Source organism: Rutilus rutilus (genome assembly GCF_951802725.1).
Source record: "Rutilus rutilus genome assembly, chromosome: 13".
Classification (NCBI taxonomy): domain Eukaryota; kingdom Metazoa; phylum Chordata; class Actinopteri; order Cypriniformes; family Leuciscidae; genus Rutilus; species Rutilus rutilus.
In genome coordinates, this window is record NC_140218.1 from 28,534,267 (window position 1) to 28,556,901 (window position 22,635).

The 22,635-nt window shown below is 40.1% G+C and overlaps 1 protein-coding gene across 3 annotated transcripts in view; it reads left to right on the plus strand.

The window, feature by feature from the left end:
- Positions 1 to 22,635, plus strand: part of ndrg3b (ndrg family member 3b) — a 58,900-nt gene that overhangs the window by 25,934 nt on the left and 10,331 nt on the right. For 2 of the 3 annotated variants that reach the window (XM_084428969.1, XM_084428967.1), the window contains exons 2-8: positions 16 to 97; positions 1,282 to 1,314; positions 17,927 to 18,032; positions 18,495 to 18,615; positions 19,052 to 19,114; positions 19,278 to 19,338; positions 22,284 to 22,370. In XM_084428969.1, coding sequence (XP_084285095.1) covers positions 41 to 97; positions 1,282 to 1,314; positions 17,927 to 18,032; positions 18,495 to 18,615; positions 19,052 to 19,114; positions 19,278 to 19,338; positions 22,284 to 22,370 — 528 coding nt within the window. In that variant the 5' untranslated portion in view covers positions 16 to 40. Of the gene's footprint in view, positions 1 to 15; positions 98 to 1,281; positions 1,315 to 11,083; positions 11,227 to 17,926; positions 18,033 to 18,494; positions 18,616 to 19,051; positions 19,115 to 19,277; positions 19,339 to 22,283; positions 22,371 to 22,635 lie in introns of those variants that run through there. The other variant, XM_084428968.1, reaches the window with a different exon arrangement.

Genomic DNA, 22,635 nt, shown 5'->3' on the forward strand with positions numbered 1-22,635 from the left:
TCTCTCTCTCTGTAGTGACGGGCAGCTGTCAGGATTGAGGATGGATGAGTTACAGGATGTGCAGTTGACTGAGATCAAACCCCTCCTGACAGACAAGGTAAGTTCACTCTCTCTCTCTCACACACACACACACACACACACACACACACGTTGATACAAATATCTGATTGTGAATGTCAGCGCATCCCCTCTCTAACTAAATCTCACCCCACAACTCCAGTTATCTCACTCTAAATAGCACGACTCGATCCCAGGCTCCTCAAGGCGCTCGTCTAAGGGCCGGTTTCCCTTGGATACCGAGCTTTACCGGAGCAATGAGATCAGAGAGATGATGTATGAATCTCATCGGATCCTGATCTCACAGCCTCTGAAATCAACAGCTTCAAATAGAGCCAAAAATGAGCTGGTGTTGTATGTGTGTGTACTATCTAAAGGATGCATACTTCCTTTTGTTTGTTCCTTATGGCTCTCTGAACTGTCTCAGATTAACCCTGTAAAGCCTGACATATGAAGTAATAGTCAGAAAAAAAACTTTATTTAACAGAATCCACTTTCCAAGAACTACAACGAACGGCTTGTTGCGAAACGGCTTTTTTTTTCTTCTTTTTTTTTCAGGATCTTATGAAGTCACAATGTTACCAATTTAAATAATCCCCACCCACGGAATACACAAAAAAGGGGATGAGGCTTGGTTGAGCTGCAAAAATTACAAGAAAATTACAAAAAACATACCACTCTGAAACGTCCTGTGAAATCCGTTCTGGATGATCCTCTTCTTCGTTAACATTGTCAGGGTCTGAACCGGGCTCGAATTGGTTTGAAATTGACGCCATCCTTAATATTTACACTAGAGCAGAACTTACAGTTATGGAGGGGCGGGACATTTCCCAAACACGCAGTAAGCGCTGCCAATCACAACACTGAGCCAGCTAACCAATCACAGCACATTTCGTATTTCGGACAGACTGGGAAAAGAGATGCTGTAATAATGTAAAATATGTGGAAAAAAATAGTTTTTTGAACAATCAAGTTTGAAAACATATTCTAGTACACCCCACAAACAAAATCAAGACTTCGTAAAAGGGCATAATCGGACCCCTTTAATGTTAATGTTCTGTATTTTAATGGCACTTGTAAGTGGAAAGCTGTGTCTGTGGTCTGCTTGTGCTTGACATTGTGTCTTACATGATCTGACGTTTTAATGCCACATGCTTAACCCTTCAGACCAGCACAGCTGATCTCTTTCTCTCTCTTCTCTTCTCTGTCGCTCTTTCCACACAGAATGGACAGAACTTCCAGGACTTTGATTGTCAGGTAAGAGTCTCTTGTGATCATTAGGCCTTCATGTACTCCATACGACCTCCTGAAGCATTCACCCACAGTCATTAATCTACTCCTCCAGCACTATTGCTTTAATTCCCAGCACTGTGTGATGGTGAAAGATTCTTGACCTGTACTTCACTGTAGAGCAGTGAAATTCACTCTTGTGTCTCTTTGTTTTTCTGTGGGTGTGTGGGAGGGTTTGTGGGTGGTGAGTTGAGCTGCTGTGTGTTATCAGCTGAAGAGCAGGATTTGACTCAGGATCTTAGCACGCTTCATCATCATGCTTATTCCATTACATTTTTTTGTTAATTATTCATTTCTCCAGTGGCAATCATTCAGTCATTCAGTATACACAAAATAGTACCAATAAGAATGCAGTAACAATTTTCAGATTTTAACGCAATGCACAAAAGTTGCAAATTAGTTAAAACAAATCAGTAGTTAGTTAAGTAGTTAAATTACAATCAGTTATACAATATTTTTTATTATTATATAATTTCATGAGGATAAAGCAAATATATTTTGTGTATGGTTTGTGAATAGCATGTTTTGTTTTGTTACCAGTTCACTTACTTACATCTGAAGTTGAGTCTTTAAAGGGGAACTTGGCAACTATTTCAACTAAATAAAACCGTTTAGAAATCATTTGGATGGTTAAATAACCTGTTCTGGTGAAAACGGTGACTTTCCCCGCTCCCCCTAGTGTTCCCAGGTGGAAAACCAACCTTGCAACATGGGGACTAACGTCCCGGTAAGTTGGAAATAGGAAGTCTCGTGAGAAGCGAGAACGAGCGGAAAAAACCCCACACTGCTTTACGGCAATTCAACATAAACAAGCACGTTCTATGATCCTGTGTATGATGTATTACCCACCTCGGTAGACATAGCTCCACACAATAAAGTTGGCCGGCTCCGATAATAACAAATGAAAATGAGCAGCGGTAGAAAGGGGGAGGAGGGTGGCACAAGTGATTATTAATTTTTTTTTTATTATATATATATTTTTTACGACAGTGTTGTGAAATATACGCCCCACAGAAGAAATGGCTAGAGTTACCAAGTTCCCCTTTTAGGGAAACCCCTTTCTCCAACCAGTCCTGAAGCCCTTATAGACCTTATGCGCCAGAGAAACGAGGGCGTCGCCATCTTTAGAATATTGTCTTTGAACTTCCGTTTTTGCAGTCGCTCTGTATATTTCTATGGCATTGCTGTCCAGGAGTAATTAGCTTTTGAAGTGGATTTACTTAAAGTTACCATGAGGATTGTAATGTTTAAAGCAGATGTCTTAACAAATGTCAGTAGACCGGGAAGATTTTAAAACGAGCCGTTCATTCATAAATACGCAAGATCGCTGTGAAAATACAGACCGGAAGTCAAAAGACAACGAGCGCAGCGCTGAAAAGGGGCGGGGCTACATAAGGTCTATAGAATCACAACATTTAGCCTATAACTGGCCAATGGTGTTGAAGCCCGGCGGTGCAGAACACCATTTACTCTGAATCGCTCTCCTTCAAGACTCCGGCCTTCCCTTGTCCTGATATTTACAATTTTTTTTTTTTTTTTTTTTTTTTTTTAGGGTTTTGTCACAATTGACTGCTCATTTCGGTTTATTCTCCTACCCCAGGCTCTATCTTTTCCAGATAGCAGCACATTGCTGTCAGTGCTGCTCACCAGCTCTTCATTATTCATTGTCCTCTGCATTCTCAATTGTCTTAAACCTGATCAGATTGACATTTGAGCCCTAGCAGGTGTAGGGCAGTTGTAGTCCAATTTCACCCAGGAAAAAGCAAGTCCTAAAGGCCGTGATACACCAAGCCAACGACAAATAACCACTGGCTACGAAAGCCGACTTTGTTGTCGCCTCGCGTCAGCTGCATCTGGCAAAAATCTGCTCTTGAACAAACCAAAAGGACTAGGGCTGACTGTCAACTAGTTCTGCGTCTCAGGAAATAACTGTCTATAGCTGCAGGTATCAGTAGTCTATCATCATCATCATTCAAAGATATACAAACCGTAAACAAGCCGGCGCTTGCTTACCATTTTGAATATCAATCATACTGATCACTTTCTTCATTGCAGGCGGCTCATGTTGTTATGAAATATTTGAATGCTCAGGTAAGATGACATAAAATAAAAAAGCCTTTACGTCTGTGCCATCTGGACTTTGCTCGCTTTCATCACTTTTGCTTTTATTGTCGTGTACTGACTCGTTCGCTAAACTGAACAGCCAATCGGAGTGATCTCTCTTACGTGTTTGCTGAATCGGGCGAACTACTCCTGACGCGAGTCGACGTGTGGAACACACTGCAAAACCAGCCCGACTGATGCTTGGTGTGTCACGGCTCTAAGTGACGTGGGTTTTCTCAAGACAAGTAAAAGTGTTCTCCGTCCCCCTTTAAGAGGAGATGCCAGACCAAGTGTTTTTAGCTCGATTTAACCATTTTTGACTTTCCACAGCATTTAGCAAATTCCAGAAAATGACCAAACAAGCCACCAATGTATTTTTGTTTATTTAATTTTTATGGTTTTTACATCTATTACATTTTAATGCCCATTTTCTTAAAGTGATGTTTTGCTCATAAAACAGTGATTATTGATTGACTGATTTATTTGGTTTTTTTTATTATTTTTTATTGAATACAACATATATTTTATTTTGCTGGTTGTTGTGTTTTAAAAAAAATGTTATTACCATTTCACAGGAATTTCTTTGTATCATTTCTTGGTTATATAATGCATGATTTGCATATTTTATTAACTAATTTTATTAATTTAATTAATATAAAATAAAAAATATTTTCAGGTATAAAAAACCATTTTATGAATTTTTAAATGGATTTTCTTTTCTTTTTTTCAATAAAAGGAAATCGATTTTTATTTTTATTTTTAGCCTAAACACCTTCTATTGTAGAACTTGGCCTTATCCGTTGACTATCAGAATGTCAGGTCTTTCAGCTCCCTGAAAAGAGACTCATTTATCTGAGGTTCAGCACTCGTAGTGAGTCTCATTTGGAGTATTTTTAGAGTGTGGTGAATTACACCGTAATTTGTCATCATGTGCACCAGCGAGGATCATGCCAGCATTCACAGGTTTAAATTTAACCTCGCCAGGTACATCTCAGGCGAGAATTACATCATCATCACACATTCACAAACCTGAGAGGATGCTTGAGTGTGTTACTAGACATACGAATGGAATATAGACAAGGCTGATGAGGAGAGATGGGTAAATGGAGTCGTAAACCATAGTGTTTGTACATGTAAAAGTTGATCTTTTTTTTCTATCGGGTTTCTACTAGAGCTGGTAACTATGCAACAGGAGGACTTGAACTATTACATAACAAAACGTCTCTGAACTCCTCCGAAGAGAGAAAGAGGAAACTACTATAAAAATGAACCAAAGTAAATCTTTAGCATCTAAACTCTGCCTGAAGAGTCCAGGCTGAACGGTTCCCTGAAGCCCCATAATGCCTGATCTTTTCCTTAGCTTTTGTAGTTGCCAGCGTTGTGAAGAGCAGTTGCTATGGTGACGGTGTGGCTGTGGAGTGTGAGATGTGAATGGGTCTCTGTGGATGATGTAAGCTGACACCTGTTGGGCTTCTCCAGAAGAGGGCAGTGTAAATACATGGAACAGACAAGCTGTTCTCACACAACGTGGAGAATTATGTTTGGTTCTGTGCTTGATTTGTACAGTGTGTTTCAGATTTTTTTTTAAATGAGATACTTAAATGAGCTTAAATGACATCTGTTTTGTTAATGCCGTTTGGTCTTCTAGCCAAGCAAACAGCATCAGTAGCTTTGCGAGCTTGTTTTTCTCTCCCAGTGTCTAGCTGATAACACAGCATTGGTTGTGTAGGGATGTGGTATTGGGTCAGATGGCACACGGGGCAGCGGATGTGTTTAGTCAGGCGTGACGCTCACTCTACCGGAAAAGGCCGGGCACAAGAGATGACCCTTTACTCTCATTATTACCATCGTATCTGCTGTATGCTACAGGTTTTTTCTTTCTCTGTTGCTCGTAAACACACAAACATGTTTACGGGTTATGAGTTTAATCTCTAGCAGCAATTCTGTAATTCACAAAGCTGGTGATATAAGGTACGAGAGACTGCACGCTATGCCATTTCCCCCCTCAATAACAATCTCGAGTGCCTTTTGAAAGACTGTTGCAACTATACATAACACCCCAGGTGAATACGGTAAAAAAAATTACTATACTATACTATATCACCATACTTCCTTCCCAGTTGTTTGATCACATTAAAGGGGTCATATAATACCATTTTTGTACAAGCTAATATGATTCTTTAGGGTCTAAATTAAAAGTTTGTAATATACTTTAATTAAAAATTCTCATTAGTATTGTAAGAAAACACTAACTTTACCTGGTCAAAAACAGCTCTGTTTTCAGCACGCCGTTTAAGTGCATGTGTCTTTATATGATAATGAGCTTTGCTCACCCCGCCCCTCTGTTCTGTGCGTACACCGTAACACAATAACCATAACGTGTTGTTCATTATAAACGTGGGATTATGAATTATATTGAGAACGTCGTACATGGAAAACATGCCGTAACGTACCCTGAGTGTAAACAGCCGCATTCATCGTGAAGCGTGCAGCAAGCGATTTGCAAAGATATAAAGATTAATATAAAGGTTAATAAAACGTTACACTCACTTCAGTTCTTCTGGAGGTGCAGCAGGAACACGAATAGTTGGTACCGATCCTTTTTTCAGGAGCAGCTTCTTAGCAAAACCTTTATAACGTTACTGACCTCGTTTATAAAGCAGTCTGGTGTGTGAAATGATTCTCGCAAACATGAAAGCATTGACGTTGATCGTGGGGAATATTCCCTTCGAAAACAAACTCAGCCACTGCGTCTTCAGCGGTTCGGATTTAGGAACATCAAAATGACTGCTGTGTTCCTTATTACACCCAAGAACAGAACACCACAATCGCTTAGACGCCATTCTGCTCATAGACAGTGCTCCAGCGTATCAACAATGATCGCGCTGGCTATGATTGACAGCTCGCTCACGAGCGAGGGCGGGTCTGTGTTGAAACGCTGCTGTCAATCAACAATCGTGGGAGGGGCGTCCGACCGTGTGACGTCACAAAATCGAACGGCTTGATTTGAGACGGGGGAAAACATATAAGATTTAAAAAAAAACACTGGGTGGATTTTTATCATTTTATGATGGTTGTGTACAGGCACTGCCAACACACATTTCAGTACAATCAACTTGTAAAAGTGTATGTGCCATTATATGACCCCTTTAAGAATTGCAAACATTTGGCAAAACGAGGCATTATCTAATTAAATCTGCATTAATTTGCATACTTTTCTAGAACAAAATTTTGAACATTGGATGAAGTCAGGGTCAAAATTCTTGTTTATTTTTTATTTATTTTTTGACATATTGGATTCACAGGTTTTTACACAAGGGACATTGGATATCTCTTTATCCCTCCATAACTCAGAAAATACTGTCTGAAAGAGTCTAAAAAAAAAAAAGTAGGAATTTTTTTGGGAATAAAATGTATAAAATCAGGCAAATGATTTTTCATTTGCCTTATTTACAAGCCACTCAGTAAAAACCTTCAGAATATAGATAGGAATAAAACTGTAAAGTTTGATGTATGTGTGTGTTACTGAAACTCATTTTGAGAAAACCACCTTTAAAGGTATGTACTGTAATTGAAGTCTGCAGACGCAAATAGATAAAGTGCTATAAAAGACACACTTAAAAGTGTTTTTTGGATGTTTTCCTTCCATTAGTCTGAAAAAACACTCAATGTAAAGCCAAAAAAGCCCAAAATCTCAAAATTGACAGATGCATGAAAAAAGTGTTTTTGCCTGTAGCGTCTCGCATAAAACATTTTTTATTAAGTTTAAAAAATACATTAAGTTAAAGAGTTTTTAAATAACCATGAACTCAGTATTGACTAAAATGAACGTGAATTAAGATTTTTGCCATAATTGATCATCCCTGCTTCCTTCAGAAGATATAGTCCCTGAAAGAGTAATTAAACTACAGTTAATAAGTGACAAGGTATTTCAATTCTGTTTATTTTGGTCTTAGTTCATGATACTTAGATTAACAAAATGAACCTTTTTGTGTTGCCAAGTGCGCTTGCCGCAATAGACATTTTGTGATGAAAATAAAGGCAAGTAGTGTGGTGATGCATGCTGCCCTCTGTGGGTCATCAAGAGTATTGCGTTCTCTTTTAACATCACGCTTTGTAGTTGTCAGACACTGAAGAGACAGAGCTGACATTTTAATGTCTGAGATCAAAAGTCTCTGGCTCTCTCATCTCTGTCTGACTTCGTGTCAGATTTGGAGCATGCTCAACTGCTGCTGTGCAGGATACACCTGCTGCTTGATGTGGCTGCTCTCGAGCACACACTCCTGCGTACAGTTACACTGATCAGGGGTGTGTTCCAGCGCTGGGGTGTGCACGCGTGGGCCGCTGCACGAGGGGCTTTCTTTGCACTTTGGAGGGAAATCCTTGTTCTCCCCACTCACTCATCCATCAGAGCCTCAGGTGCATCCTGGGACAAGGTTACACCGTCTGAAATGTCAAGGGTTAACCCATCTTTTTGGGTTATGCTCATATGTTCAAAGATCAGGATCATTTACATTCCTGATCATTATCCAGGTTTTATTCCTCATGTGCTTGTGATCCTCATGGCCTTTGTTGAGTTTTTATTGTTCAAACGCGGTGATTGGAAATTTGCATCACAGAATGTTGATGTGATTTCATTACAGGAACAAAAGGAATGATGATATAATATTAACTTATGGTGGTTTGTGTTTGACTCTCTTCAAGGTCTGTTTCCATCAGAGGTCATGGTTTTGTGGTTAGTTAGGGAAAAGGGTGGGTTAATGGATAAGGAAAAGGTCAACAGCTCATTTATAGATGTAATTACCGAAATTAATTACAGCTGTAATATATGTAGGTATTATAAAATATAAGTACAATGTAATAATATATGTGTGCACATTAAAGTTTTAACCACCGATTTTCCACCTGCTTTGTATTGTTACAGTAAAAGTAGTACATGTACATGTAAATGAACAATGTTTACTTATTCTCCGTGTTTCTTGGTCCAAGAAATTCATGTTTATTTGTCACCAAAAGTAGTTTGAAAGCTCCCGGGCTTTCGTGAAAACTATAGATTATTCCTCATTTTTGTATCCCGCCCATAGACAGTCGGATCAACAGAGGCTTATTAACAGAACAGTAACTGTATCAATGAAAATCATAATTTATCTACTCTTTAAACAGCATTATGGTAAAAATGGAGCAACATGGCAACAGTTTTAATTCTTACCTGTACGTGACTGTGTTTTGCTTCGGGAGGTTGGACGTAACTGGCAGAACAGTTTCTTTTAGTTTAACCTCCGTTTGGTCTAAGTTTAGTGCACATAAACTTTGTGGTGCTTATTAAAGGAACACTCCACCGTTTTTTGAAATAGGGCTTATTCACCTTCTTTCCTACATTTAGATAGGTGGGCAAACGCATTTTTGTCTCAGTGCATGCATTGTTTTAGTTTGGCAGCGCCGCCGATAGCTTAGCTTAGCATAATGAATGGAATCCTTTGTTGCCAGCTAGCATGTCGAGAGTAAAAGTGATCAAAACATAAAAAATAAAAAAAACGAATTACTTCTTGTGGACTGCGTATTCACAACGAGTACAAATAGCGATGCAGATTAAGACTAGGCGATTTCCTAGGCAGATATTGACTTGGGACTATATTGGGGTGAAGCACTGCTACTTGGGCGCAGAGATATCACACAACACCTGAAATCCCCCAACTTCCGTCAACATACCGGCGTGAATAGTAGCCGGCTATTTTTCCTACAGTACATGAATGGCGATGAACATGGCTGATTTTGTGAGAGACGAGGAGGGTTACTTCTCAGACAGTCAAGATCCAGAACCATACCTCAATGAACCAATGAATCATACCTCAAGAGTTTTCAGAAGACAAGATGCGTGCTTTGGAAATAGAACGACAGGAGGAGGTTGCGATCGCTCAACAGCCTGAGGACGTGAGGATGAGAGTCAACACGAACTGTTGGTGTGAATGTGATATCTCTGCGCCCAAGTAGCAGTGCTTCGCCTGTGCTTCCCCCCAATATAGTCCCAAGTCAATATCTTCCAAACTAAAACAATGCATGCACTGAGACAAAAATGCGTTTGCCCACGTATCTAAATGTAGGAAAGACGGTGAATAAGCCCAATTTCAAAAACCGGTGGAGTGTTCCTTTAATGTTTTTGTGTCTTTTGTGCGGCTTAATAATACAGAATAGTATACGCACAATATTGGATTTGAATTGGTCTTGTCTGACCGATACCCGACCCAGGCAAAGATGGAAGTATGGGAGCCACGAGCACAGTGTTTTAGACCAGGGTTTCTCCAACTTTTGCCTGAAACACTCCACTATATTATACAGGTTCTAAAGCCATTCCATGGTTTAAGGGTACAGGTGAATATTTAAGTCGGTAAATTCAAGTTCACATAAACTCTTCTCCACACTGAGGCTGTCTGTCATTCTCCATTCAGCATTCGATGAAACTCTCTCCAAGATTATTCAATGTTTCTATTATTAGGCCTATACTTGATCTGTAGATAAAGGTCTATGGTTTTGCATAAAAGGACTTTATCTTGCTGGAGTTTATTGCTGTTTCTAAATCTAAATAATATTATATTACCTGGGAAAAGTAATTTTTTTGTTGTTGTAAAATACTTTTGACGCTTTGCAGACTCTGCTGTGTGCGTTTGTGTTTTGGAGGAGGCGTGGAGACACTGAAGGGAGAGTGGGATCTCATGATTTCAAAGCTAGCTTGCTATTTCTCTATGAAATTGCCTTCCCTACCGTTAACTTATTGCTCTTCTAAATGTGTTGGGAACTTCGACATTGTAGGGAGTGATATAGTGCCTAAAAATGTCATTGTAACTCCTTGATGCAAGCCAGAAATGGTTTTGTATCCTAATGCTAAACCTCTGTCATTTATCAAACAGCAGAACTGATATGTTTGAAAACCTCATACCTGTAGGAAAGTGTCATCTTATTTCCACTTGAAAATTGCAGTTGGAAACACCGCCTCCTCATTGCTCAGCACAGTTCCCCAGCGCTGCAGCCAGGCTGCGCTCTCCGGACGGGAATACCAGAGGAGGTTAAGCTCAGGATTAACCAACCCTGCACTGTGGAAGACAAACACATTTCCCACACCAGTACCTTTTAATATATTCTCCTTTTACATTTTCTGTCTTGAAACACAATAGCGTAGACATTTGGAGATATTCGTGCATGTATTGTCGCCATATGTAGTTGTCCATTCCTGTCACTATGGCAACAGCAGCTTGGATGTTACCACGTGTTCTGTTCACTTTTGGACGGAGTTATCCTCCTCTATTAATTACATTTCCTAATAATCACCCTTATCAACTTGCACACTCGCACACTGAAACAGAAGCTGAGGTTTACACAGCCCACCCCCTCCACCTGACCCTGTAAATCCAATTAGAGCCGCTTGAGTGCCCTCCATATCTAACACTCAGTCGCTCTCAAACACACTCTCCGGGCATTTATACGTCTGCTTTGCTTTGGATCCCTCTCTTATCCTGCAACGTCGGCTGCAATTGAGGGGGAAAAGACCTTTTTATTTGTTATCGGTGGGTGTTCGAAGCAACGGGCTGCCCTGTTGTCTTGTTCCCATCTCTCTTGTTTCTCTTAATCGCGACTGTCCCCTCCCTTACCTCCTGCCACCGCCCCTCTCTCTGTGGAGAGTGAGAAGAGGGAACAGGAGAAAGCGTCTGTTCTGTGATCGCTGGATGAAACATGACAGCAGAGCTGGACATCGACCAGGTTTCCTGTGCAGTGACTGCCATGGTGAGTGTTAACGTAGAGAGTGTGTTTTGTCTCGGAGTAGCCTGTTGCTCTCCCTCTGAAGCACCAGCGGGAACTTTGCAGATGAGAACAGTTCAAGCTCTCACGCCTGTGCATGAGTGCTGGAGTTTGAGTCGTGTCTGTCGTAGGAAGTGTGGGTGAACGATGGGCGTTATCTGCCTTTTGTCTGACGGTTGTTTACGTGTGGTGTGTGTGCTTTATCTTGTGCTTTCATGTGTCTGTAGTGTCAAAGGGAGGCCTTTGAGTGTGTGTGTGTGTGATGCTGTAGTGTTACTTAAACAGTGGAGCATGGTGATCGCAATGGGTTCAATTGTCAGGGAATGCAACTGATAGAAATGTACTGATTGAATGTAATGCAAGTCGCTGTGGGTAAAAGCATCTGCCAAATGCATAAATGCAAAGAAATGTATATGCTATGTGAAGAGTATAATATAATTAATAATAATTAATTGATTTACTTAACACATATTCCAGGTGTTATTATGCACGTACTGCATACATGATATTCATTATTAATTTTCTGTAAAATAACTGCAATAATTTGTTCTACCTTTTTAAAGCAACCTTTTGGCTGCCGTCACCCATCCCTCTTCTTCCCTTCAAAATTTTAATTATGTGCTGCTTATTACTGCATACTGTCACTTGAGATGCAGCATGGATAATCAAATGATGACACCAACTTAAATCAAATTTTGGTCATCTTATTGGCAAGCTGAAAGGAATAAAATTGAACTATGCATGCTTCTCCAGTATCAATGTAATTCATTTTCCATCAGTATAATGCATGATGCTGAACTGAGTAGTTGCATGGGGATTGTCAGTTTGCCCATTTAGATGCACATTCTTACTGTTTAACGTTTGAACAGACACAAATAAAATCTGTGTCTTGTAGAAGCTGTGCACAGGTTTGCTAACCTCCCTAACTTAATGGGCCCTATCTTGCACCCAGCGCAATTGACTTTGTACACCGACGCATGTATCATTCCTATTTTGCACCCGCGCAAAGCGGACTTTTCCCTCCACAGATGCACGTCGGTTAACTAAGAAATACACTTGCGCTCCCCGGGGCGGTTCAGCGCAAAGAGGAGGCGTGTTCTGGCGCAAACGTTCCCTCATGCTATTTTACAGGTTTAGAAAACAATTGCGCCACTGACTGAAAAAAAAACTGTTTAAAGTCAGTGGCACGTTGCGCATGTTATTCATATGCTATTTTAAGGGCGCATGCTTGGCCTTAATCAATGTAGCGTGTGCACAACGCGCATACACTTTGATTCTCTCATCTACACACAGACGCAGCAGTTATTTTTGCAAATCATACATTATTAAGATAGATAGATAGATAGATAGATAGATAGATAGATAGATAGATAGATAGATAGATAGATAGATAGATAGATAGATAGACAGACAGACAGACAGACAGACATTTTATTATAAAAGCATACATCTAGCTTACACATTTACCCAAATTATCATACGCCTGTTTAACCGAAGTTAATTTGGGTGTGTTTCTCCATCCCCAACGTCCCTGACGAGAACGTCGGTCTCCTCGGCCTTGAACCGCTCCTGGCGTGCGCCTGGCAAATCCGCAGTTATAATAGGAATCCGCTTTAGAACAAGCGCGCCTGCTCTTATACCCCTTTTCCACCAACAAGAACCAGGTGCTGGTTCGGAGCTAGAGCCAGTGCCGGTTCGGAGTTGGTTCGACTGACGAGCCTCCAAAGAACCGGTTTGCTTTTCCACAGGCTAAAAGAGCCAACGCAGAGCCAGGTCTTACGTCACAGCTACGTCTCATATTTTCAGCAACGTTAGCGCGGCGGCGCCAAACACAAACACATCATCAACAATGGCGCACGTTGCTTTGCTATTGATGTTCATGGCTTTGCGGACCTACATCGGCATCCAAACACGGCGGATCCAACGTGTTCGCGCGGCTCGCCATTAGTACAGACGGAGATTACAAGCGAGAGTAACGGCATGTACATAACATTTATTTTTAACAATAAGATGCCGACTTTAGCCTTAGATTTATATTTTAGATCGCGTCCATCGTGTTTAGCTGCTGTTAGCTCGATTAGCTGCTATTTGAAAATGGCGGTCACAAGTTTCTCTTCAGTCTTGTTGGCCACGGTAACCCCGCCCCCAGCCTCTGACGCAAGCGGTTCTTTCTTGGCTCCGTTCTAGACCCTGCAATGATTTGGTGCTACTTAAGAACCAGTTTTACTGGTTCGGAGCTGGTGCTTTGGCGGTGGAAAAACAAAGAACCAATTTGAAACTAGGCTCTGGCTCCGAACCAGCACCAGCTCTGCCTTGGTGGAAAAGGGGTATTAAAGGGAATGTGAGATGTTGGTCTGATTGGTTTATTTCACGTTACGCCTAAACCACACCTATGAATAATGAACCTACTTCAGACCAACCCCTTTTAGATTTGCGCCAGGCGCAAGAGTCATTTATCCCGCCGGGAAAATAGCAACAGCGCCAAGACCTGCCCACAAAGTTACTTGCGCTTTGCGCTTTGACACTTGCGTTTCAGATCGTTAAAATAGGGCCCCAAAACTGCTTTTAAATTCACATGTATTTGCATAGCACTTTTCACAATGCATATCATTTCAAAGCAGCTTTACAGAAAGTGCATGTTTCTACATTACAATTGAGTAATTTGTTATCAGAGGGGACTGTGTCCAAGTAAAGACCAGAAATGTACAGGTCTAAGATAATACAAATCATGCGTTTAGCTAACATCATGTATTCATTTAGGCAGAAACAATGATCTCATTAAAGCAGTTATAACAAGTTATGGTCATATTGATTACAATATAGAAAATTTGTCAGTGGTGAATGTTGATTCAGAGATTTTCCTCCTTTAGTGTACTTAGATATTGTAGGTACTACCAAAAGTCCAGAGTTGTGTAACCTTAAAGAGTGTGATGGATTGTTGCACAATAGAAGATCGGTTAAATACACAGAAGCTAAACCATGATGACATGGTGTGAATGCAACACAAGCTCATTGTTTTGGTTCAGGAGGAACTGTTAAAGGTGGCTGCTGTTTGTTTGTGGCGCTCGGTGACTGTCTAACCTGTGATGTCTGGGAATGCATATGTTGACAGGCAAGTAGGACACATAATATCATTGCATTTGGACCGAATGCAATGACTGGATGAACATGTATTGGTCCTGAGACTTCCACAGAAGAGATAGAGTAGACCTCTTCTATTATTGATTGTTATCAGGATGTAAAGAAAATTTCAACCAGAATAACAAAGTGTTTATGAAAAAAAAAATGTGCCTACCCTACCTTTAAATAAACAAAATACAATCTAATACAATCTGATAGCCACCTTAATGCCTGTCCCTGAATACCAGTGTAGTTTTGTTGTTGATCTAAGAGTATGTCATGGTCTAAAGTGTCTTCGTGGTTTACAGACCAACAAGAGACAGCTACTTGTGATTGGAGGAGATTTGGACTCTCTCTGCAACAGATACGACACTAACAGCTGCCCAATCTCTTTGTCAAGTTCTCTTTCTAGCATCTTATCAGAGTGCTGGTCTTTGACAGATCCCTGACACACGTCTGAGCTGCCCTCAGGCACAACCACATCTACACTTCTGTGAAAAAAGAAAACATGCGGCAAGCAAAAAGTGGCAAAATATTTAGGCCTAGTGGTCTTTCAATGGTCTTAACCATTTTATTAACAATCACTGGTCAGGAAATTAGCAAATTAGGGTTCAAATCTGGATTCTGACCAGGCCAAAACATGAGCCTGATGGACTTGTTCTCAAGACGCTTCTGGGTTGTCTCTGCAATTTGGACAGGAGCATTATCTAGCTGAAAAATAACATCTGATCATTCCTCTTCAGATAACAGCTTTTCAGTTGTGGGAAGCAAATCATTCTGCAATATTCTCCTGTAATACCAGCAGCTCCTCACACAACGGCACAGTCTCTTCCTTCATGCTTCATTGTGGTGGAGATGCATTTATTATTATATTGTTCAGCAGATTTTCAAAGACACTGCTCTGGAGCATCACCATGAAACTCGTGTTTCATTGATTCATCACTCCACAGTCCACACACAACTCTGCTAAACCACTCTGAATCAAACTTCCCATAATCTGCCAAAAACTTCTTCTGTTTTTGATGTTTTTCTGAGACAGCAATGGCTTTTTTAAGTAGTGCATTTGCTTAAATTTAGCTAATTTCCTGACCAATGACTTGTGGTTAAAACAATTAAAAACTTAGTGTTTACCCATTTTTGTACCTTCAGCTTCATCCAAACCGCTTACTTTTCCATGTCTGCCCTGCTGCTTGTGGTCGACTTGTGGTGTAATGTTGTCTTAGTAACTGAGTCTATTTGTTGCAATATGTTCTTGAATTGACTAAATAAATACAAATTGCAACTTAGCAAGTGACCACGCAACATCAGAAGTGATCATGTTGTTGCTGGCTGAAGTACTTATGACTTGTAATACCAGTATTCATTAATTAAAAACAAATTTAAACAGTGTTTCTATTGCATGTATGCATGTGTGTGTATATTTATAAAAAATATAGTTATTTTTTTTACAAATTAATACTTTTATTCAGCAAGGATGCAATGCATAGTTCAAGTAAAGACCTTTTATAATGTTACAAAATATTCTATTTAAAATTAATGCTGTTCTTTTGAACTTTCCATTCATCAAAAAATGCATCACTGTTTCCAGTAAAATAATAAGTAGCACAATTGTTTTGAAACATTAATAATAATAATCAGAAATGTTTCTTTCTGAAAATGCATTACCATCTTTACCATTACAGGAATAAATTACATTTTAAAATACAAAATTATTGTTGTAAATTGTAATTATATTTCACAATATTATGCTTTTTACAGGTTTTTTTTTTTTATCAAATAAATGCAGCATTTTTACGTGTAAGAGACTTCATTAAAACATAAAAAAAATAATCATACCAACCCCAAATTTTTTTAATGATCATTCAGTGAACCACTAGACTTGTTGTTATTATGATTATTATTATTATTATTATAAGCATACAAAATGCATACAGTAGCAATCAATTCAATTCAGACTTGGCTTTTTTTTTTTTTTAAGATACATTTTTATTTCCGATGGACGAGTAGCTGTGCAGCACGTCAAAAATAAACTGGGTGTCCACCAACCGTTGGCAGGTTGCAACAGCCGTTTCCATTGTACACAGCTTTGATTATAAAGGGGAGTGATCACATTTTGTCATGTCACAACGGGCTGCTCACGTCCAGTGTAGAAATGGTGCCACTGTAGAAACACCTGTTTCTGAAGACTGTTTGAATGATACATCAAGAGATCAGACAAACAATCACCGAACATGAGATGTCACGGAGAGCAATGTGTGTGTGTGCGCACTCAAACATAACCGCCTTGTCTATTTTTAAATCTGCTGCATTCAGTCGGTGCGGCTGTGGTTTGCTTCAGGTGTCAGCTGCTAGCATGATTTCTAGATCTCCTGCTTAAGACATCACCATCAGAGACATTACCTGTGTCTGTTAACATCAACAATGAGTAGAGAAATTATTTAGCTTTCTCTTCTTGCCTTTTATTAACGAACGCGCCTGCGCATAATGACCTTCAGTTAAGGTCATTGAGGTCTTGTGTGTTTCTGTATTAAGTGTGTGTGCAGTCTGCAGGTTTCCATCGAAACCATGTCAGACTCCTATGGCGCGTTTCAGAGCTGCTTTTGGTGAACCTGCAGGCAGATATATCCAGAATAATGAAACCTCACGCTGCGTGTGGAATGAGATTAGAGCCGGACCTGCTGCTCTCCTATTCTTAAGAGTCTAAATTGTGCTGCTAGCCTCTCACCTCAGTCTTGTGGTTCAGACCTCATCCTGTTTGTGTGATCTTGTAGCTGAGGTGTCCATTTTGTCCGAGGCGGCAGTTTGACGTATAATGCAGTGGTAGTTGTGGTGATGTGCAACAACAAACAACATCAACGGTGGGCCGAAACCTACACCACAATGAAACACAAGAGAGTGACTAACGATGACATTCATTTGTTTGGAAACAGGCTTGAAAAAACATTAAGGAGTTCATTGTGAGCCTGTGCCTGATAGGCTTGCTTTGGTAGACGGTGTTACCTGTGTTACTCAGTGTTCCTCTGTGTTCAGCTATACACCGATTACATTACTTGGCCACCAAGGCACTGCTTTTTTTATAGAAATAAAAAACATTTAGTTCAGTTGGACAACGGACGTAACAAAAACTGTAAGTGTTTGCTTTGCACACAGACAGGTCGAAGTATACTTTGGGCTTAAAGAGAGATGACGGACAAGATGATGGCGGAGGATTTGGTGCGCAACAGATCCTAAGCATAATGGACAATTAACTTATCTTGTCAAATGTGTGGTCAGTACCTCTGCTCCCTATACACGGAGTGAAATTATATATACAAAACCTCCATCTCCCCGCCCCAGTATTAGCGGTAATACCGGTGTTGTTTCATGTTTATTTACCAGTGTGAAAATGTCCTCACTGTGACACCCCTAGCTCCTGATTTAGAGATTACTTTTGACTGGCTGGGAAGACATTTCCTTGCAAAGAATAAGTTTAACGGCCATTTGTGTAAACCTTTCTATCTGTATTCATGCAGACATCGTTAGACTTTTATTGGTAATTCACATGTCATCATCTGATTGGTTGCAGGAGCATGACATTGAGAATCCTCACGGTGTCCTTCACGTGACTTTGAGAGGGACCCCTAAAGGCAACCGGCCGGTCATTCTCACCTATCATGACATCGGACTCAACCGTAAGTTGTCACGTATATTCAATTTTCCTGTGTTTCCAGTCTCAGAATGTGTCATTAGAGTTCACCTACTTGGTGAATACAGGGACGGGTGGTCTAGATCAGTGTTTCTCAGCCCTCTTCCTGGAGGTCATAGAGGGACGCAACTGACATTTGTGTATATTATAGTACATGACAAATGTAGTACATCCGGATTTTACACTATGTAGAACATTAGTTTTTAATGGTTGCAAAGTTAATTCCTCATCAAATATAGTACCTACTCAGACAGAATGTTGATTTCATGTATACAACATTATAATGGCAAACTGATTTACAGGGCACTGACGATGGTAGTAAATTGGATTTAGTATAAACGTCTTGTTGAACCCAAAGGATCTCTTCTTTTTGTCTGATATTGATTTATGAAAACGTGTTTGAGACGTGTCTGTTAATAAACAAGTGTTTTGTTCTCTTGCAACGCAGATAAGTCATGTTTCAACACACTCTTCAACTTCGAGGACATGCAGGAGATCACCCAGCACTTTGCTGTGGTCCATGTTGATGCTCCAGGCCAGCAAGAATCTGCACCTCCTTTCCCCACCGGGTAAGACAGACTACCGAAGAAACAACTCTGGCTCAAAACCATAATATATCCAAGCCTAACGTCACAAAACTGGTCTGTGCTGATGCATGCTAATCGTAAAATGTTCTACCATGAAAACTCACTCATCTGTTGTACCAATTGCTCTTATGACCAGTGTCTGCAACCTGAAAGTCACACCCAGGCAGTGTCGGCCCAACTCTATGTTAGTTTTTAAGGCAAATGATTTTCCCGTGCAGATTTTGCAACACTGCTTGGTTTATATGTTACTTCTGTGCGAGCTCTGCTCTATGCTATCGACAATAGACAAACCTTTTGCCCACTTAAGTTTGCTGACGTAACCACACCTTAACTGCTGATACAGTACTTTCACATTCACTTGAAAACAATTAAAGCTGGACCAATTTTTTCATTCTTGCCTCTATCTTCTTTCCCTCAGGTACCAGTACCCCACCATGGATGAGCTTGCTGAAATGCTGCCCTCAGTCCTGACTCAGCTAAAGTGAGTCCAAACCTCACATGTCCTCAATACAGTACAATTAGATGAAAATAAATCCCATATGTTCACAAAATCCTGATGAACATACCTTCTATTAAAGTCTCAAATCATTTGTGTGTTTTTAGTAAGATATGCCAGTTAATGGGTGATTTAAATGCCTTAACAGAATCAACAGTGTGATTGGTATCGGCGTGGGCGCAGGAGCTTATATCCTCTCTAAACTCGCTGTAAGTAAAATATCTTCCTTTTTGTTTTGTTATAATGACCAAATAGTCATTGTATGTTGTAATAACCAACCGTTGGAGTAGCTTGTGGTAACGAGCCATTAGATGTTAAATTGAGCAGCTGAATGAAGTTGAGTTCATCAGAGGTGACGATCATTGAAGTATGTCTGCAGTAAAACCATCTGTCCTCAGGCTTTAATAAGAAACTCACAGTTCACACATGCATTTACACTCTCACCCTACACAAAGCCCTCATTCACCATCTATGCAGAAACATATAACCTCATGAACGCATTCATTACGACGTCATACACACTCGCTCATGTTTCCTGCGGGTTATTATCTACGTATAAAGAGATAAAGGGTATTTATCTGAAATTTCCATGGCCTTCTTTCACTACTTCATTATTTCAGCCCAGCATAGCACACTCTCATACTTCTAACAGCTTGCAGTGCACATTTTCATATTTCTGCTACATACGGGCTTGCTCGTCGAGCCCTGTGAAATCAGACGGCCAGTTGGAACAAACACACACCCACGCAGTTCAGCAGATTAACTGCAGCACATGTAAACTATTTAAAATCATTTGAATTACACCTTGGTTATCACATGTTTGTCTGTAGACATGTGGTCATGCATGAGAACTGCCTAGAATACTTGCGTTTCTCTGCATGTCTTTCTAGCTCTAGTGATGCGCCTTATTCAGAGACGAAAACTAAGAGGTGTGAAACCTGAATCATTTTCCATCACGATCACGGTCACAAGACTTTTGATGTATTTCGGCTTTCTATAGCTGAAGTTCTTCTTTAAAACCAAGTGTGAGCCCTTGCAGTAAGTCAGCGCTCTGACATACTGAGAATTTGGTTAAGGTGTCGATGGCAGGTTAGGTCACGTCAATAAAAGGTTAAATAAGAAGTTAAAGCTGCACGGCTTTACTTTGTTGCATTCTCACTTCTGTAATGTGACGTATTTTGGGGTGAAACAGAATATTCAACAAGACAATGTAGGCCAGAACATCATCAGCACCCACTTTTTAGTCTACTGGCTGAGTTAATCCCTGAGAGGATCTATATGCATCCCAATTACCCCAATACCAGCCCTGTAATATTTATTAAATTAAGGTTAAGGCTAGGGCTGTGACGGTCGCAGTTTTTTACCACCGCGGTGGTAATGAACCAACTACCGGCAGTGGCGTGTGGTTGGGGGGTTGTTTTGAAATAAAATAATAATAATAATAAATGAGGCTCAAACATCCATTTTGTAACAGACATGCGTGTTTATTTGAGCAGTTCCGTCAAAGAAACAGACAGTTTGTCTGTAAAGCAATTAAATAAATATCAGTAAATAATAGTAACTTAAATAATATAATAAAGTTAAATATATAAAAAAAAAAAAACATTTGTTTTATATTTCCACACATACCGCTCTGCGCATTGAGAGGGATGTGGGACACGAGCAGGAAAGAGACCATCGATCTCTTTTCTGATATCTTCATTTTTTCCACTTGTTGTAGAAGGTCTGAAGAGCGAACTTTATCTTCTACAAGGACAAGACATTTAGGCTATGTTTGATATTGCGCTGCCAGAGAAAGCGAAACTTCAAATCTCAAAAAACGTCAAATAAACTCGACGCGCCTTAACATATCTAATGATAAGCGCAAACTGTTAAAAAGAATTTGAAGTGCAAGTAAAAATGTAGGCTATCTGTCCTACTGCGTTTTTCTACCTTACCATAGTAAAGAATGCGCATTTAATAGACCTAAGTAAAAGCGAACCAAGGAAGAAAACGTTTATAATCCCGTGAGTGAAGATTTGGGAAAAGAAAGAAGAGATTCCATGTCCAGTGGAATAACTAATGGAATATTGTTAAATTCGATAAGATCGCAAACCATACAAAGCTTAAATTTATGGGCTCACGCACAACTCTCTCATTCGTCATGATGTTTCCATGGCTGCGATGTAACATTTAATTGCTAACCTATTATTTATTTTATAAACAAAGCTTTGTGCTTTACTCGTGTCATAATATTCATGTAAAAAAAAAAAATTGTGTTTTAGCGGACCTCCGCCAGTGCTAATCAGCCACCGCGGTGGTGCGGTTGTCAAGTTTACCGGTGTTGTCGAATTTCGACTCCCTGCCAAATTATTACCCCCCTTGTTGAAGTCAGTATCTGATTGCCTAATCCTAACCCCAGCCCTAATCCTGACCCCTCCCCCACAACTAATCCTTAACCTCAGAATTTGGCGGGGGTCAGAATTTGGCACAACACCGGCACAGCCCTAGTTAAGGCCAATTCACACTGCACTGACAGATGAAGACCAATGCCGACAGTCACCAGATTACAGCGCGTCACTTCTCAGACATTCTAACGCCGATTCAGCAATTGGCAAAAACAAGCTCCGACAGATGGCAACAGATTCACACCAATCCGACAAATAAAAAAAGGGCAAAAAAAGGGTGACAATGATGACAAAATCTACATCTTGGGGGTGAAATATCTCTTCAAACAACTGCTTGGCTAGTAACATTATTCAGTAACCAGCAGAATTGGTCATGTTCGCCAAAAAGGAAACATGTTGCAGATTGGATACACGCTTTTGATGATAATTCTTGAAGACAAACCTTTTTTACCCTTTAGAATGATGTGCATTAATGCACAATAAGACAATGAGTATTCAGGGTGTAAATGGAATCAGTTGATTTGTATGTTGACTATTGACATATTTTTAAATCAATGTGATATTTTTGTGCTCCCAGGTCAATAACAATGTGTTTGAGTTAGACCCAGACAGGTCTATAGGTAGCAATACCACAAAAAAAAAGTCAAGAATCTGTCTCATTAGTCTGTTCAGTCATGCACCTAATCCTCCCAGTCAGTAGGTGCCCTGAGGGTTAAGATCAGTATTAGCAGTAATGATGGACTGATCCATGTGTTGTCATTCTCTAGCTGAATGAGCCTGCTCTGGTGGAGGGATTGGTTCTCATCAATGTGGACCCCTGTGCTAAGGGCTGGATCGACTGGGCTGCCTCTAAGGTAAAATTATGAATGCACTGGCAAATTAAGTGCATAAATAAAATGACACAAAAATGTATACTGGTATTATCCCAATGACAAGCTGCAAACTAGGGACTGTAGGCCAGTGATGGAATTACATTCAATAATATGGAAATAAAGCACACAAAATATTGGCTTTTTGTGTAACTGGTACACCCAGTTTTGGTTTACCCATCTGCCACAGTAGACTTATACAATAGTCTTTGCATTATCTTCGTTTAAATGCTTTTTTCAACAACAACAA